The sequence below is a fragment of the Pongo pygmaeus genome, chromosome 2, assembly GCF_028885625.2.
Source record: "Pongo pygmaeus isolate AG05252 chromosome 2, NHGRI_mPonPyg2-v2.0_pri, whole genome shotgun sequence".
NCBI lineage: Eukaryota > Metazoa > Chordata > Mammalia > Primates > Hominidae > Pongo > Pongo pygmaeus.
The window spans coordinates 122,997,544-123,017,442 of NC_085930.1; the positions used below are offsets into that span (position 1 = coordinate 122,997,544).

General features: G+C 36.9%; 1 protein-coding gene across 1 annotated transcript in view; it reads left to right on the plus strand.

Moving 5' to 3' along the window:
• GADL1 (glutamate decarboxylase like 1) overlaps window positions 1–19,899 on the plus strand; it is a 137,817-nt gene that overhangs the window by 21,041 nt on the left and 96,877 nt on the right. The window contains exons 8-12 of the mRNA XM_054480849.1: window positions 2,617–2,696; window positions 2,819–2,873; window positions 7,945–8,061; window positions 12,751–12,815; window positions 13,094–13,175. Of these exons, the coding sequence (XP_054336824.1) occupies window positions 2,617–2,696; window positions 2,819–2,873; window positions 7,945–8,061; window positions 12,751–12,815; window positions 13,094–13,175 (399 nt within the window). The remainder of the gene's footprint in view (window positions 1–2,616; window positions 2,697–2,818; window positions 2,874–7,944; window positions 8,062–12,750; window positions 12,816–13,093; window positions 13,176–19,899) is intronic.

The window sequence follows — 19,899 nt, forward strand, 5'->3', positions numbered from 1 at the left end:
TAAAGTTCCTGTATATTTCAGATCACTTCTGGAATTAGCATAAAGTAGTGATCATGATTTGCCATAAAAAGTGAGGGAAAAAAGAAATCCTTACCTTCCAGGCCAGTAATCAATGGGCTAGCTCCTCAGCAGGGCTTAGGCTAGGAGAGGCAAGTGAGGTATGTAGGGTGTGTCTCAGGGTCATGCCTCTAAATTTTGCACCCTAGGTGCCTCCTTCACTTCCTCCTGATTGCTGGGTGAGGGCTGAGGTTGAGTTGCGATGGGATGTGATTGCAGGTCTTCTCCACGGGCAAGCAGGTGCTTCATAGGACATCCTGCAGAGCATGAGGTTGGGTTCAGTCTATCTGGTTTCTGGTTCTGGCCTCTTTGGGAATTAAACCAGCTGTGTGTTTTTAGAGACATCCCTTGGACGCTTTTTCTTCATTCTCTAAAATGTAACATTTATATACCCCGTTCTCTCTACCAGCTAACTTGAAAATCAAATTAGTCAAGCACTGGAGTCCAGGTGTCCAGGGCACAGTGTACATTTATATACCCCGTTCTCTCTACCAGCTAACTTGAGAATCAAATTAGTCAGCACTGGAGTCCAGGTGTCCAGGGCACAGTGTACATTGAGGAGAAAGCAGCAGTTCATTGAGAAGCTCAAGGTCATAGAAAAAAATCCTTGTGGGAGCCAGAAAGTAAAACTCCAGCTCAATACTGTCTTTCATGTAGGCACTTGCTATTTTATCTTCATAGAAGTGAACACCCGCTGAGAGTTTTTTCGTCTTCTGTAGATTTATGAAACCTATGGGGAGGTTGAGTCTTAGAACAACTGACTTATCTTTTGCCAGTGATAGAAACAGCCACTGTTTGTTTCTAAATGCAGTTGTTACTTCTGAATTCCAGCCTTCTAGGTTTTTCCTTTCCTTGAAACTACTCAGCATGTCTGAAGCATCACCTTCTTTTGTTCCCCTTCCAGGACTCTTCCTTCTCTGAAGCTTTCAGATGTTTAAACTTCAGTTTTGCAGGTTTTTTTTTTTTTGCTCTATCTCAGATTGACATTGGGTTGTATTTTGCCCTGAGGTACTTAAAGATAGCTCCACTATTCTTATTCTGATTACAAGATTTTTATTCAGCAGATTCATTCGTTGGAGATATTTTACTATTTCTCAGGGGGAGAGCATTGTGCTTTTCCTTATAGTTAGATGTCAGTGGGGTAGGCTAGCATTTATCATTATGAAATCAATAGCTGTTTAGTTGCCAGAGCTCAACTCTCTGGTGAGAAATAATTCACCCGAGCTATGTCACCTTAGCTATGGCAGGCAGGTTACCACCAACCAGCATAGGCTGGTGGAGCAAGTAGAGAATTAATTACACTTTCATGTACATTATTACTCTTCAATATGCATATGGTCTTTTAACAACCTGAAATAAAAGCATCCTATAGGCATTTTGGACATGTCCTATTTGATATTTGGAAATTAATTATTTAGAATGGTTTCATTTTTCCTGATGTTACTTCTGCATTTATTTTTACAGAGTTAAAAAAAGAGCTCCCAATAAAACTCTCTTGACAAAAGAAGGAAAAAAATTACCACATTTGAGAGAATATATCAAGTGAAGTGTGAAGGCATGACTACTCTTTAATGTATTCATACCTACAAATTACTAAGATTTTTTTTGGTACAATAATGTCCTTTAGCACCTTCATTTTTCTGGCAAGAAAAAGAATTAATTGACCACCTGTCCTCACTAATGTATGAAGAGTGACATATCCAATGTTTGCATGCTAATTATTTTATGGACTTCATGTAGTATAGAGAAGGCCCAATACTGTAAAGCAGACACTACTATTTATCAATAAGAAATAAACCAGACTTAATTCCATATTCATCTATTAGCCTCACTCATGCCATAGCTGAGTAAAGTAGTTTGTCTATTATTACTTTTGTTCTTATGATTTTAGCCACATTCTTGGGTGTTTAATTTCAGTCTTGTGTTCAGTATTAAACAAGATTGGTCAAGTGTCTGATCAGCACTTATAACTCATGGTTTGCTCTAGGAAATAATTAAATTCCTCTCTAGCCTGTGATTGCAATCTTTGAGATAGAGTCTTGTCCTCTCCTTAGAGGGTTTCGAGTCAGCAGTGGACTAGATTCTAAGTTTCCATTAATACTAAGTCTTATGAGTAGCATCAGGGGAAACTTTACTTTTCTCAATGGGATGGAAAACAATAGCCTCCGGTGTCCTAGTTTGTTCCATGTGCCAGACTCTGTGCTAAGCCCTCTACATATTTTATTAACCCATTTTTGTCTAGCACAAGCAGATGGAGTAGGCATTATTGGCATGATCCGTTTAAAGATTAGGATTGAGGCTTGGAGAATGTATATTGTTTGTTCAAGATTCCATAGCGGTAACTGGAATACTTGATGTTAAATCCTGGTTTCTCTGACCCCAAAGTGAATGTTCTCAACCACTATGCTAAGGAGCTCAATTAAATTACTTTTTTATGCAATAATGTCCCAAAGATTGTGCTCAGCCATGCTGACTTTCATCTACCTTTGATAATAAGCAATGCTTTTTTTTTGCTATGTATTCATGCCTCTCCCTTCCCCACTGTCCCTTTGAATTCAGTGTCATTACTCCATGAAGAAGGCAGCCTCTTTTCTTGGGATTGGCACTGAGAATGTTTGCTTTGTGGAAACAGATGGAAGGTAATGGGAACAGGATCCGGAAGCCTGGTGGGTGGAGGGAAAAATTTATTTGGTTTATAAAGCAGTATCTTTGTCTGTTAACTACTAAACATAACTGAAAGTCTCAAATCTTTGTCCCTTAGAGGTAAAATGATACCTGAGGAACTGGAGAAGCAAGTCTGGCAAGCCAGAAAAGAGGTGAGAGGGGAGAAAGCAAGAGGGAGAGATAACGTGTGTGTGCGCACGCGCGCACCCGCGAGCTTATGAAAGAGAGAATAGCAAGGAGAGAATGCAAACAGCCAAAACCATTTCTATGTGTGGGAGAGAGAAGAGAGCATGATGGAATTAAAATAGGAAAACTCATTTACAGATGTTCTATTTCCAAGTGCTTGGCTCTCCATGTTCTGTGGAGTTTCCCGGATATCCTTGTTCCCAGGTGGCTGGAGCCTGTTAAAACACTGAAATCACCCGTATTCAGGATTCTTGGCTAGAAGAAGCTCTAAGGATCAATCCAGCCTCTCCAGCAGGGCCGCAGCCTCTCCTCTCCTTATAATTCCTCCCTCTGAGAAATCTGCAGGATAAACCAATTTTCTCTGGGCTGTATTCAGGATGATTTCTGATTTCTTGACCAATCTATTCTCCCAGGTTGCTTCCAACCCAAAACCCATCTATTACTATCACTCCCTGTTGGGTCTGTATCTAGTAGTTCAGTGGCAGAACGTCCTTTCTTCCTTAGCTGCTAGAATATATTAAAACTGAAATATTGGAGAAGGCAAGGCATGGCTCTCGGTACCTGCTGTGCTCCAGCCAAGGCTGGCCTTAACACCTGCATTTTAAAAAGGGGTGTCATTAGGCCGGGCGCGGTGGCTTATGCCTGTAATCCCAGCACTTTGGGAGGCTGAGGCGGGCAGATTATGAGGTCGGGAGATCTAGCCCATCCTGGCTAATACAGTGAAACCCCGTCGCAACTAACAATACCAAAAAATTTGCCAGGCGTGGTGGTGCATGCCTGTAATCCCAGCTACTCGGGAGACTGAGGCAGGAGAATCGCTTGAATCCAGGAGGCAGAAGTTGCTGAAATCGCACCACTGCACTCCAGCCTGAGCGAGAGTAAGACTCCATCTCAAAAAACAAAAACAAAAACAAAAACAAAAAAAACGGTGTGTCATTATTTTGGTGTCAGCCATTTGCTTTTTGGACCAAAAGCCTGCTAGATTTGCTGCTTCTCTCCCATCCCACTGCTGCTTGCTGATGGAGCTTCAGACCGTTCTCCAATAACTTTCCAATAGGTAGCAACAAAGGCAGGCATAACTACTGAAAAAGAAAAAGCCTGGCTCCTGAGCTGGGATACAAGTGTATCTATCCTCATAGGAGTTCATACTGTAACAAGGATGGGTTTTTAAATGTTTTTAAGTTTGAATATTATAGTTCTGTTGTTGTACTCTTTTTTTTTCAAGTTTTCTTAAAAAACTACCTAGTCCTGGAGAATGCTAGATCACAATATATGGCTTGAACTTCTGTATTTAAAATTTCTGCCGTTATTGCAGATGTATTGACTTCAGGTGTGTGTCCATCTTTTTTTTTTTTTTTTTTTTTTTTAAACATTCCAATGACAAGTGAACTTGATTGTTATCTGGTGGTTTACATGATCAGATTTCTTTGACTCTGGTATAATTCTGAGTAACAACTTGTAAGTTAGTTCTGCTGAGAACCACAGATATTGTTTTCTAGTTTTAGTTTCATTTCTTTCTACACAAATTCCTATCAAAAATAATTTGCATTGTTATTAATGCTTATTGGTGGGGAATATTAATTGTGTCATGATTGTCTTTCTTCCCTCATTTCTCCTTTCCTTCCTCCCTTTCTCCATTGCCTATTCCCCACTTCTTAAATTTTAAATTTCTCATTACAAAAAATTGTAAATGTTTCCTAAAAAACCAAAACACACAAAAACCAAGAGACGAATATCATGAGCCTTCATATACCCATCCTGTAATCAGCAGTCATTAGGCTCATGTTCCTTTCTATTTCATCTGTACCACATACCCTCATACCACCACTAGATTGGTTTGAAGCAAACCCAAGACATAATACCATTTGATCTATAAATAGTTGAGTATATTTATGAAGGATATGTACTTGCTTAAAAAACATACATAGTTTTGTTTAAAATATAATTTTTACTATCAAATCTTCAGTGTATATTAAAATTTCCCCCATTGCCCTTTAAAAAAAAAAATAGTTGGCTTGTCTGAATTAAGGATTCAAATAAAGTTCACAAATTGCATTTGGTTGATATGTCGAATGTAAATGTTTTCTGATCTATAGCTTCTTCCTCCTCCTCTTTCCCCCACTACCATTGATTTGCTGAAAAGATCAGGTCTTTTGTCCTGCATAGCTTTCCACATTATAGATTTTTGTGGATTACATCAAGAATATGAGACCCTAAGTCCTCACCTCCTCTGCACCATCCGGTTTGTTTTTTATATTTTCTGTAATTTGGCAGTTAGATCTTGAGACTCAATGAGATTTAAGTTGTATTTTTCTTTTTTTAAAACCAAGGAGGCTTCATGGGTCCTGCCATCAGGAGACATCCTGTGTCTCTTTTGTAATAACGTTGATTGGTGGGATCTGGTATCGTCAGTCCATCCATCACAATACCCTCCCATCAGCTTCTCACTTAATGGTTTTTGCTGCCACTGATGATCATTGTCTGGACACATTATTTCATTAAGTGATGTCCTAATTCCTTCTCTCCTTCCTTATTGTCAAGCATTCTACTATAAAGAAAAATATTCCTCCTCATTTTGTTTCCCTAAGGAAACACTGCACAGGCAAGACAGGATAAACGTCTTATTCTTTCCCCTTATTTATCAATTTTTAAAATAGTGAGTTTGTTGCCTAGCATCCCCTAAAGATAAGCCTCATTTTTTTAGTGTCATTAAGAATTCATGTTTCTAGCATAGAGGGTTTTATTCCACCACAGTCATTATCATTTTCGTCGCTCAAATTTTTGTTTTCACAGTGAAAGTACATGAAACGGACATAATACTAAAGTTGAGAACTCAAAAAAGTAAGTTTTTGAAAAGTAAAAATTGCTTTAGGCACATTTAAAAGTAGGGCAATGGGGTTAGAGTTAGTACGTCTCCTCAGTTTTCTTTCAAGTCAGCTAATACTTGAGCCTGGATTCACCAAGGACAAACCTTGCATCCATTCTGAGGTAATACACGATGACTGGTTCATTTTTCTCACTAGCTTCAGACCTAGTTGTTTTGTTTCAAGCTTTTAACTTATGTTGTTTCAGATATAAGGAATAGTGCCATCAACTATTTTTTCTGCTGGGATTCAACTCCCTGGCCTATGACCATCCGTTGAAAAACTGTTGCACAGTGACCTTGTCTTGATGTCATTACATAGATGGTGAAAACCACAAAGCATCAGAGGTTCTAAAGGGCTTACTGACAAGCTCAAACTAGGATGAACATTGAATATTTAGAGACATTTTGTTAGAGTTGTGTTAGAAATGACAAATTTTCTTAGACAATACAGCTTACTGGCAGCATGCCATCAATACTGTTTCTACTGAATTTTCTCATTAACAGCATGAGATATGGGGAAGAAAATCTAGAACGTTAAATCCAGATTGCAAAAGTTTAATTTCTGGGCCTGTATTTATAGTGAGATCTTTTTTTAAAGGTGAGGAAAACTCATTAATAGGCTATAATAGCTTGCAAAGGTATTTTCTCATGACTGTCAGGATGTCATATAGTTTGAGGAAAAGCGCAACCATTAAAGACACTTAAATGGTTTTAGTAAACTACTTTTTCTATTGCTTTTAATGATTTTAATGATTGATGTAAAGCTGGTTTTATTTCCTTTAGGTTACTGGTATGATAAAGCCATAGTTGTCAGTAGTTTGAAACCTTTGGTTTCTCCAGGGCTCTGTCACCTACTGACTTGGCTCTAAAAGTTTTGGGTAGATGGGATTGATTCTGTTTGCCACAGTTGTCTCCCAAGATGGCAAATGGATTTGTTATATACCATCACTTTGATCCGTATGCATCTCAATTTAGAGGTGCGAACAACATATTCTTGCTCTGCCCCACTTTCCATTGAGAAATAACATATTTCTGTCAAAAGTCAGATAAATTGGAAAGAGTTGGTTCAAACACAATAATCCCTGGCATTAAAGGACATAAAAATGTATTGCAGTGAGCATGCACTTTATAAAACTGAGGGGAAAAAATGACTCCATGCTAAATGGAGAAAAAAACAACTTTTAGAGGCAATAAACAACTTTTAGAGTCAGTAAACATTCTTGTCACTATTTCTCAGGTGCTCTAGAATCTTAATATTCTAGTTGCTCCCCTCACCCCCACATTTGTCTGCAAACTTCACCTATACAGCGAGCAACACATCTCTACCACCACCCTGGAGCAATCCATTTGGAAACAATCTCATGTACTCTTCATCTATCTGATTGGCATAGAGTCCTTTAATGGGGACAAAGCATGTGACTAGCTTGACCGAGATAACCATTCATCTGTTTGTGTGCACCCACATTCTCCCTTTTCTTCTCTATTTCCTGCCAGCACCTGTTCACGCCACAAGATGCAGTCATCAGCTATGTGAGGAGGAATAACCATGATAGAAGTGACATATTTTCTTTTCCAGCACATGCCAATGGATTTCTCTGTTGCAGCACCTATTTTGGAGAATGTATCCCAGTGAGGTTGCCTTATCTCCTCTGATGCTGAATTTTTACCTGAGAATATTCTACATTCTTTGTTTTATAACTGCACTTACTTTACAAGGAGATAAGCAAACAGGCCTGCATGGTTTACTCTGGGAGCTCTGTCTTCCAATTTTTTTTTTTTTTTTTTTTTTTTTTTAAGAGAAGGTGACAATGATGGCACAATGGAGGCTAAATGTACTTTTTTCAGGAAGAAATTAGGAGTCATATAAAATGTCAGTTTGCTGTTGCAGCTGAAGTTATTAAATTTCTATCTGGACAATTGATAGAACAAAACATTACAAAAGACAGAATAATACTGAAGATGTACTGAGCTGGGACAGAAAATGCTATTGGGACAAAATGCTATTGCCATTGAATTAATGTCATTGAATCAATGACACCCATTGAATTAATGACTACCTCCAAAGAAACCAAATAACTCTCTGGATGCATAACCCTTTATATTTTCCAGCTATTACAGGACAAATTTAGTGATGACGGTGACAATTCTATGTGTGTGGATCCTTCTTACAGGGGGCAGCACCGTTTCTTGTCTGTGCCACTTCTGGTACAACTGTGTTGGGAGCTTTTGACCCTCTGGATGAAATAGCAGACATCTGTGAGAGGCACAGCCTCTGGCTTCATGTAGACGTAAGTTCATTTATGTGTACGTACCTGTTTAACCCTTGGTCTTTTTGTAGCCTTGGTAGAAATTTTTCTTACTCTCAGAAACTAGATGTGGAGTCCCCAACGCTTTTATTTCTGTGTGTTTCAAATTGGGGGAAATAAGTATGCCACTTTCTGTAAAGTATAAATGAGAAGATTCCATGAGTTTGTGTAAATTTTGTTTTAGTTTTCTGGATTCCATTTTGCTTCTTTTACTCCCATGAGCCATCTTTGGTCCTCAAAATCTACTGTCATTGAAGAAGCCTGGTGTAAGGGACACATTTTAGATTAGGGAGCCGCGAGACTTTGTTTTGAGATTCTCATCTGCCTCTTCTTCATTGCAATCTTAGCCTTTTGGATTTCAATTTCTTCATTTGTAAAGAGGGGGGATGGTAGATGTGGGCTGTAAAGTATCTTCTAGCTCTAAAATTATGATTCCAAACAGCTGGAAAATGCAAAAGCTACAATGCATAATTGCATGCTATAACTAAAGCAAGTTCTCTCTGGATCTATCAGATAATTATTTGAGGGGGGTTGGGATAATATACTCTTCATTATTTTCTAACAAAGGATTAGCTTTTTAAATAATTTTTGTAAGTCCTGCGGTTATTCAAAATACATATTTCCTTAAATCAAAGGTAACTTTAAAAATTCTACTTATCCCAGGTTAGAATGCTGAATTCAGCCAACTATGAACACTTGTTGAGCTTTTTAATTTTCTTTTTTAAAATTAATTTTTTTGTGTGAAACCAGCAGTTAATTAGTTTGATTCTAACCAAAGAGGCAATTGCACATGGTGTTTTAGGAGCTTTCCTCTGGTAAGTGATAGTTTCAGATCCTCCTTGGCAGAACAAATATTTTTTGACTTGCTGAACAAAAACAGCATTTGGGGGATATACCCACACAATTTTGTAGTTTAGATGATTTTATGCTTTCAAAGTGTTTATTTCAATCAAATCATATCACATAGTAGAGTGTCTGTGATATGATTCAAAGTTTACATTAACTGAATACTAACATTTGTAAAAGCAACAGTAGTATAAATTTTACTAGAGTTATTGCTTCTATTAGTATGCCAATGGCAATACTTCAGGTAGATTATCTGTGACTTCTTAATGGGATTTTAGCATTTGTATCTGTTCATATTACAACTTTTATCTTATTGATTTTTATAGACTTAGAAGCATAACAATACATTATATCCTAAAAGATAATATGAAGTGAGCATTTTTGTAACTGTGAAAATAAGGGGAAAAATCAAATACATCAGCAGTTCTACCTAAATATTGTACTCTCATAAAAGAAACATCACATATGGATTATATAGTTTATGTAGTTTGTATAAAACAGAGAAAAGTAAATAGTTTATGTAAAACAGTAACCACAGCAGCTTTTAAATTGGGAGTGACATTAAGAGATTTATGGGGCTTAGAGAAAATTGTGATTTATGAATGAAAAGCTCTTTAGGTTTTCTAAAAATTAGAGGTTGAGTCTTTGAAGAAAACATCTTTATAAGGGAATGTAAACCACACCAAATTATCCTATTTGTGCATAGTATACATCTGGCAAATGCCTATAATATTAGATTAAATTTGACACTAGCCTATCTGGCTTATTAAAGACATTGTTTACCCATCCTTTAGTATTGTGGGTGTCAAATAAATAAAATGTTATTACAGGAACATGTAGCTTATCTTGAAGAAATTTCATATGCCATAGGTACTTTATTAAAGAGAAAATATTAACAAATTGCAATAATTGCTTTGACCTGTTGGAAATCTTCTAAAGGGCATTTTAAAGCTTCTTTAAAATATTAAAAACTGGTATTTCTCTCTCTTTAAAAGTGAAAAGACATTTACTTGTTCTTCTGGGTTTTCAGTAAAACCATGCTGCTCTGCATACATGCCATGTTTTATTAATTCTAAGATGCACTTATTTAAAAAAATTTTAACAACTCCGAAATTGGTATTTTGATGTCAATTTTTATTAGTAGTACACAAAAAATGGGGATGCTTACATTTGATAGTGTCTTCAAATTTGGTAATATAATGCGTTTTTAAACAACCGAATAAGAAAAACTAGTTTTATTAGACTCTTTTACTTCCAGTACTGTTCTTCCTTCGTTAGGGCAATTGTTATGCTAGCTTCTGTCTGAGAACAAAATGTCGGGCTGGTCTAGCTCTTCTTTAAATCAGAGGTTGTAGCTGCTGGAAAGCCTCTCATTCCCAACAAAGCTTCCTATTCTCTCACCCATTCTTCATTCCAAGTCCCATAGAAGGCAGCAAACATATTTAAATCATGGGCTTTAGAGGCTGCCAAATCTCAATTCCATTCTTGCCTTCACTTCCCTTTCAGGATTGGTTCTACTTTTATTAAGTAATTAAAGACAAATATATATAAAATGATATACCGTGGTGCCTCACATATAGTAACAGCTTAATAAATGACAGTCTTTATTGAGATGGAAAGCCGAACTCCATCATTTAATTTCACAGGTTCTGGAGTTAGGAATTAGAGTGCAGCAAATTAAAGTAGGGCATTTACATCAGGGGTTTTTTTTTTTTTTTTGAGGAATAAATTTATGGATGAGCTGTTCCTAACCATGCCAAAGTACTTTGTAAAGTGGTGAACTAATGCCTTGAAAGAGCTCCTGTGATTTCAAAGCTTAAATCCAGTTCACTAGAATTGGGAGATTATTTACCTTTTTGGAGGGGGAGTGGAGGCAGAGGCTAGCTCAGGGAGCATGAAGGAGTAGAAGTGTAGGGTATGAGGCAGGTGGAAAGGGTGAGTGAGCAAACAGGTGTGGCTGACTGGACCAATTAATCCTTCCTGTAGTTGTCACTGACAGGTTCTTAGAGAGGTTGGGGGATAAGAGAAGTGAGAAAAGTAGGTGATTTAGGATATGTAATGAAAGTCAAGAAAAATGTGATATGTAACTCATTTTAATATTTGCAAGGACCAAGTTCTCAAAATCCAGATCTGGAGATCCTCAGTTGTAGGCTGGGATAATATTTTCCTAGATGCTGAGAGCATTTGCCTTTGTGGCTCAGCCTTAGTCACACATGGTCCATTGTGAATCCAAGTAAGGGAGGAAATGCATCAGGAAGGGAACTTGACTGATAATGCCAAGTTACTAACTCTTTACCTGGGAATCTTTGGGATTTGAACACACAACACCCTTGAAACACATCAGAGCTCACAGGCCTCTGGGGACCCCATGGAGACTCTAGTCCATGGGACAAGGCTGGTGCTAATATGAGGCCAGTGGGGTTGGCAGGGCTCAAATTTTAAGAAGCATTCACTCTTAGGACCTTGCAAGAGTCCAGCTCTGAGACTGAGTTCCTCCTTGAATTATGCACCCTGACTCATTCACTTCACCCTATTCTCAGCTGTCAATGAAAGTTGTTTTTAAGCAGGATTTAAGGCCACAAAGTTGTTTGTGCTGTACTTTCTTGTTATTGGCTACCAATGGGCCCAGACTTTGTAATACTCTGAGGATCGTGGAGATACTTCATTTTCTTTATCTTCCATATCTGTGGTGCAATACAACCATGCCACTTCTTTCTACATGATATTAAGGTCTACCTATGCCTTTAAATTCCATAGTTGCTACATCCTAAGAAACTCCTGAACTTAACTATTTCCTAAAGCATCTCTGTCACCCTCATTCTGCATGCTATACTTCCCAGTTTGGCCAAATTGTCACCTTCCTTAAGTAATGATGTTAACATGACAAGAGAATGGGCTTTGAATCTCAGATCTGATTTTTGTCATTGGCGAGACCTTGGACAATTTACCTGAACACCTCTGAACTTTATAAAAAGTGGAAGTGATCATAATTCCATTCCAAATGGAATGCTGTAAGGTTTAAATAAACTTGGAAAGCATTCAATACAGCCTAAGCTAGACCCTTCAAATTCTCTCTATACAGTTATCCTTTAATGTCCTACAAATTAAAATTTGTCTGTACCATTTTCAAGAAGCATACTGACTTTTGTATTTCTTACATCAATTTTTCTCCCTTTGCTCCAGACCTGTTGACTACAGGATTTTATCTGAGCTCCCCTCTCCTTTGCTCACAAAATTTACTTCTCTGGTGGATAATTTCCTTATGTCCCAAGCTTGCCCTCTCTCTCATTTGTCCTTGTTTCATTTGCAGATATTTCTGAAAGCCATTTAGCTAAAATGATCTAATTTTTCATTAACAGATATTTCCGCCTAGCTCATCCTTGTTGGCCTTCTATTCTACCTTGTCAATAATATGCCTCATTCATTATATAGAATGCTAGTCCTTAGCCCATGTCTCATCATACACTGAATAGCAAAATGTTAGCATTGTGAAGATGTTGTCTATGTTAGAGTCTAAGCTTCAAGAGGGCATGGACTTTGAACCTCTTCATCCACACATAGCTCAGTTGGTTAATATACCAATTTATGATGTGTGAATTTATAATTCTAAGGGTCAGTGAGGGCCCATCTATTGTGATGAGGTTCTGGTTGCCTGAGTAGAGCCAGTGATCAGAATTTCCTGGGGTACAAATTAGTTAACATGACATAACATGAAATATCAAATAATGCAGATTGAGGTCATCACTGAGGGTTTTCTATGACAACCCACTGGTAAACAAATAGCATTGAAATAACATTGTTTTGGTACTGTAAATATCTCAACAGGCTTCTTGGGGTGGCTCAGCTTTGATGTCGAGGAAGCACCGCAAGCTTCTGCATGGCATCCACAGGTAAATGTAGTTTCCTGGTGTACAGCCAACTTTTGTCAGGCAAAGGGATCTCTTTGGACTAAGTGATATTTTGAAAATGGGAAAAAACAAAGTAATTGTTTTCCTTAAACAACAACAAAAAAACCCTCCAAATTCCTTAAACCACTCAGATAAGGAGTTCTAGAGAAGAGTAAACTGTGTATGAGTACTGAATGCAGATATTGATAATGATAGTATTCCATTGCCTGTAGAAACTAATTGAGTCCTCTCCCTACTCTGTCCCTTTTTTTAAAAAATAGGGCTGACTCTGTGGCCTGGAACCCACACAAGATGCTGATGGCTGGGATCCAGTGCTGTGCTCTCCTTGTGAAAGACAAATCTGTAAGTTTTCCTCTTGTGGTCTTTGGGCTTCAAGGAGGTTAAGTCACTGTGCTTGCCAAGGGCTTCATTTTTGCTCATCTCTTGGCGACTTGGGTGAGGTGTAAATTGAAGGTCTTTGGGAAATGTTGATGGTCTCTAAATGAAAGACAAATAAGCCTAGATAAAATATTTAGTGATTTTGCTCAGGTAATTTTGTGGATTTGATTTAGGTATTATATAATCTCATTAGTTACAGCAGAGTGGTCTCTCTCTCACCCTCATTTGGATTATATTTTAAAACTCAGTTTTAAACATTGCCAAGATTTTTTTTCTCCTTGATTAAGTCTGGGATTTAAGTTATCTTGAAACTTCTGCTCACTGAGAAAGTGGAACAGATGTGTGTCATACATTAAATTGAATACTTAATACGCTTAGCTAGGGCTTAACAGCCTGTTTATATGGGAAGACATTTGTTCAGGGCTGATCTTAGAACACTAATTTATTAGGGGATTGTTCATCCCAAGTGGTTGGTACTTAGCTTCTTTTGGAATGCTAGGGAGATTTGGAAACTTGTCTGGATCACTGTGAGGCAAGTGGGAAAAAAGTTGAGGCTCCTCTTGGCCGGAGGTATAAACTCTGTGTTTTCCATGGGTTAAATAAGGATCCTTGTGGGAAGTGGCCCAGGCTGGGAAGTGCTACTTCATTCTTAGAAATGCCTCCTCAAGATCTGTGTTCAGCATGTGGGTGATCTTTCTCAGCCATCTGTTTACATTTTTTTCTTAGGGGACTCCCTTTGCCAATGTTAAAGTCATTTTCTGTTTTTAAGGAATTTTATTTGAAATGAAAACTATTTTTACAACTTGAAACCTAGTCTTGCATGTGTAGCTATTTACAACTTTTTAAAGAAATTGTGATATTTATATGTTAGTGCCCTGCGCGTTTCGACATGATCAAACAGACTGTCCATCAGAAACTAGGAACAGGTTTTGCTTCTATAGAAATAGACACTACCAGAAATATGAATCAGTTCCTTAATGTTTTATTAGGTTGGATATAGTTGAATGTATTCAAATACCATTTAACCTTTAAATTTAAGTTTTAAAATTGTGGTGTGACTGTATTTGTAACTAAAAGGTAGTTTAAGATTACTATATTGATTGTGAACCAAAGAATGTAATCAACTTGCCCATAGGTACACATTTAGGATGGGACAGAGATAGGAATAAACCCAAGTTTTCTTTTGGTCTAGGTATAAGAACAAAAATGTATCAAGCATCCTTTATGAGTGAGGTATTTTACATTTGCTTTCTACCTAAATCGGCCAATCTGAATGACAAACTTATCTGTTGGTGTGATACGCTAAGGAGTGGAGAACTTAGACTAAAAATTTTATGACTACTCTTAAATAACTTTCTAGCTTTCATACACTTTTCTTATTAACTGATATTTGAGTAATTTAGCCAACAACTGAATTACATTTCTGTACTTGAGGCAATTTAAATTTTTCTGGATCATATAACTCCTTAACAGGGTTTTTTTTTTATTTTAAAGAATTCATTCCTGAATCTTGTGACAATAATACCCATGTCTATTTTCATGGCATGAATTAAGAGGTTAGGGGAATTCTATTCACTGTGCAAAGAACTGAGCACTTTCAAAAAGTTGCCAATTTTTTTTTAATGAAAAGACCGTTTTCAATTTAAATGGAATAGAAAGCTAAACCATGAGATATGAGATATGGCAATCAGTTTAAGTTTTGTGTTGGCAGTTTTCTATCTCTTTTGTACCTGGTTTCTGCCTGTTTTTCTCTTCCATATCATTAATTCATTCCACCAGTCAGCATAAATGATCTGTGTAGGCTTGACACTGTGCGATTCTTGGCTCTTATAGCATTGAATCAGACAGACATATTCCTCAGAGTCAAAGAGCTTATAATCTCAACAGGGAAGACAATGAACAAAATGCAGATATTTAATTTTTTAACTGCTGTTTTGATAAGTGCACTAATGAATGTCAGACTCTGTTGATTGTAAAAATCAACAGGCATTCCAGCCTCCTTCTCTTCTTGCCCATCTCCCAATATTTGCCTAACTAGCCTCCCCTGCAGTTTCTATGACATAGTTATGTCTAATATGATGTAGGGAAATGTGATGAGGACCTTGAGAATAATTTTATATGAGAGCATTCTTCTCTCATTTTTTTTTTTCTACCTTGAATGCAGTTGCATCAGACATGATATATGGGTTGTTACCATAAGGCAATTACCCTAAATTTAAAAAATTAATATGCACAGAATGACAGAAACAAAGGGAAGGTCTTGGTTTGGGGTAATTTTGAAATGTTGCACCCCCAAAACGTGACTCCTTTCAGACTTTGTGATATCAAGTGGTTAAAATTAAATTTTCTTACTACTGAAACCATCTCCATTGGGTAATCTGTTAGTTGCAGCCAAATGCACCCTTGTCTGATACAGAGAAGAGTATAGTAGGTCAGTAATACACAGCAGGTAATGTTTCAGGTGGAAGGAACATCATGTGAAAATTCTTTAAGAAAGGAACGTCCTTTTTAAAAAAATTATTTTAGAAACTGAAAAAAGCCTATTTTGGCTGAGGCATAGAGAATAATGTGAAGATTGACATAATATGAGACTAAAGGATTAAGCATTGGATAGATCATGAAGGGTCTTAGAGAGCATTGTGATGATTTTAGACTTGATCTTTAGAACAACAGAAGAACTAAGAGTTATTGGAAAAGATTTTCATTTAGGACAATGAATTGGAGGGGAACAAGAATAGATGGAAGACTAAGAAAAAGGCTTGTAGTATCTATGCCAGAGTTGATGGCAAGAGAGATGGGAAAATGTGAAATTCAGTATACATTTTAGCTATCAATTAGACAGGGCTGAATTATCAATTATTATCAATTATCAATTATGGGAGCTGAGAGAGAAACAGGTGTCATGTAATCATCCTGATTACTGATACAGCAACTGAATGAATGATTCCATTTAGGAAGATAAAGATCACTGGAGGAAAAAGAGTTGAGAGTGAAATACCTTTTAGTGCTGCTCATACTAAATTTGAAGTTCTTATAAGGTATATTCAAGTGAGGAAGTCACATAGGAAATTGGCATATGGACCCAAATCTAAGAAAAGAAGTCTGGACTGGTAAAGTCTATTACAGAATTGTTAACACATAGATGATATCTGAGGTCATAGGAATGGGTTAGATGCCTTGGGAGGATCTTTGGAATTAGAAGAAAATAAGGCCTAGAACTTAGCCCTGAAAAACTTCAGGATTTAGAGATTAGATAGAAGAGGAAGGATTCCCCATGAAGGCTGAGTCAGAATGAACAGGGAGATGGTGGGAAGATCAGAAAGAGTGATGCTAACCAAACAGGGAAGAACATGTAGGAGAGAAAAAGTCATCTCTTTTCCTTACCCCATTTGCAAGGTTCATGGCTGACTTCCCTATAACAAAAGACATTGACAAAAGAAAAGCATAACTTATTTAACCAAAATTTTATGGGAAACAAGAACCTGCAGAGATGGAGATCCAAAGGCCTAGGGAAAACTATTTTTCTGGACAATCATGCAGAAGTATGGTCATAAGCTGGCAGGGGGGACTTTGCAGGGCCTGTTTGTCCAATCTTCTTGACTTCCAGGCATGGGGTAGGACCCCTCCAGAATGAGAGTCTTAACAGCCTCCTTTTAGGGGAGGTAGGTCAAATTATTTCTGACCATGTTTCAGGGAAGGTGAGAGGAGATCAGAGAGTGACTTCCAAGGTGCTATATTTTGGATAACTGTTCTGAGCCATACAAACTGTGAGGCATGTGAGTTGACTTTCATCCTTCATGCAACAGCTTATTGTCACCCTCTTCTTTGAAGAGTCCCCAGACTTACCAGGATAAACTGGCACCTCCCCAGTGTTGTTTCTCACTCTGTTCCTCTCCTTTAAAGTGCTTATAGTTACTATTTGCATAATAGAGTGTATAATTACTATTTGTAATTACGATTTTTCATGTAATATTCTCTCCCACTAGAATGTAAGCTACATGAGGAGAAAGAACGTCATTATATTCACCACTGTGTTGTCAGTGCCTAGCAAGTATTCACTGAAAAGGGGGGGAAATAATATCTACTTAAAAACTGAATGGTTGATTAAATACATTAACCATCCTCAGAAGTATCTGCCTTCATGTCAGCAGTAACTAAGAATTTGAATTTTTCCCTCACCCCAAATTATTCCTTTTGAAAACTCCAAGATACCATGATTAAAATTATAGTTGATAAGCTCTATTGCCTAGGGCTTGTGTTAGGACAATAATTGATGAATAGTGATTTTAATTGGTTCTTCTGTTGATGTAAGAGGATAACTCTAGTTTAAAAGAAAGTAAATTACTTAGTAAATATACTGCTGTTCATGGAAAAAACTAATTCCCCAATTTGTACCTACAAAGCCCTGACATCCACAATGCTGTTTTCCTGATTGACTGGTAGTTTTTGCATTTTTGATTTCCTGTGTTAGTAAATAGGACTGCTTCAGGAACAAAGCACATCTGTTACTCTCTAAGTTGTACTATCACTAACCCTCTTTGAATCACAGGAATAAAAAGAAAATCAGGGATTTAAAAAAAAAAACCTGTGATTATAAATAGGTTGACTTCAGAGGTAAATGCGGGATTTGCGTGGCTGTTTTGAATCAAAGACAGTTTTGATGCTTTGATCTAAAATAAAAGGCAATATATTCTAAGAATCAGTTGCATAGATGGAGAAAATGTCAGTATCAGATTTTTGATTTTTAGTGTTTATGAGACAGATTTTTTAGTTAAAAAAAAACAGGTATAAGAACATGAAACATGCTAATCAGATGGCCTTAAGTATAAATGATTCCTCTATTTCTACCTACCATTATCATTCAATTTGAACTCACAATGCCTTTTTGTTGAACCTAGCTGCTACAGAAAAGTGAATTTTTTTACTTTTTGTTTTTAGACTGTGCTGACAGTATGTATTTTTAAAAAATCATGTTCATCCTTAATATTTTTATTTTAGAAGTAATTCATGTTCATCATCCAATGAGTCTGAAAATTCAGACAAAAAGAAAGTTGAAGTAAAAGGAACATAGAATACTGATATCTGAAGGTGCCCTTTAAATGTAGGTATACATTGGGAAATACATAAATGTATATGTGCACACCATACCTCATCTATAAAATTTGCAGTATATCTTGCTTTTAACATGCATTTTCTATTTAACAAAATTATGAAAACTGTTCCATGTCAATATGGAGGCTATTACAATTTTAATAGCTGCATAAAGTCCTATCATTTTGATATATTATAATTAACTTGGACAACCTCTTATTGCTGACCAATCAGATGATTTTAATTTTTGCCTATTACAAATTTGGTTGCCATCTTTGAGACTAAATCTTTTTGCACATCCTTTAGTATTCCTTTAGCATAAATCCCTACAAGTGGAAGAGCAATAGTTAGCTTTCATAATGCTTTTTAAATTCAGGTTTCCTAATCTTTCTTCAAAAGCATTTACATTCTCATTAGCAGAGTATGAGTATATATGTGCATATGTGTGTGCATGCATATGTTTGTGTTCTAACCGTTGACATCACAGGCATAGTTTTGTCAATTTGATAGGCAAGACATTTGTACACTTACTGACATAGATGCAAACATTTTCCTTCTAATTTTATCTATTGACATTTTATACCTCCTTCTCAGGGATCTTCTTTGGCTCAGCGTATTGACACACAATTGTAAATTACCTAGGTTTTAAATGTGAGGCCTTGGAGATAAGCTTGCAATGCTTTTTCTTTGCTTTCATCTTCATTCTAGAGGAGGCTCAGAATATCGACCCTCCCCGCCCCCCACTTTTATTTTTGGAGGAGTAGCAGGAAAAAAAAAAGAGTGGGATAGTCATTCACATAGTTATTGAGGATGTGCTGAGCCACACAGTGAAATGTAAAGAAAAAAAAAGGAGACTAATGTCATTTCCCAGTGTGGTCACCAGGAAAAGACAATTTTTGCTGGAAAATATACCTGAGAAGCAGGTTACTTAGCCCCATTTTCGTTTCTGTTCTGAATGATTGCTATTACAAATGACAATTATTACATGCCAGTTAAAAAGTGTGCAAGTAAAGAGAAAAAGGAAAGAAAATACATTTTTCTTTTAAATCAGAGAAACTAGAACAAACCGAATCTGCTTTTGTGGGGATGTCTTTCCTAGCTCTTGCTTTTCTTCATAGAGCTCCTATGGAAATACCATTAGATGGTTTGAAAATACTGAACAATCTGATCAAAGAAATTTTTTTCTCTCCTGCCAGGGAACACTCACATTCTTTCTGTACAGGTACATTATAAATTTCTTTAGAATGACAGCCTACCAGCTAATGTAGCAGAAAAAGGGGAAGGTAGGTGTTTAAAACTGTTTAGAAAAGAGAAGCATTTGACTTGTAGGAGAGAGATCAATCTCTTGTGCTTCATGCTGCCAAAATCATTCTCTGTATCTGGGCTGTTCTTTCTTGAGCTCAGGAAATTCTTCCCAGACCTTTCGGCAAGGTTGAGAATCAAACAGAGAACTCATTCAATTCCTGTTTGGTAAATACTCTTTTTAATTCTTGTATTTTTAAAATTATAATAAGCAACAGGTAATTTTCTTTCCATGAAGCTTTGTAGGTGCATCACATTAAAAAACATGATTTCATCAGTAATCACAAACACCTGT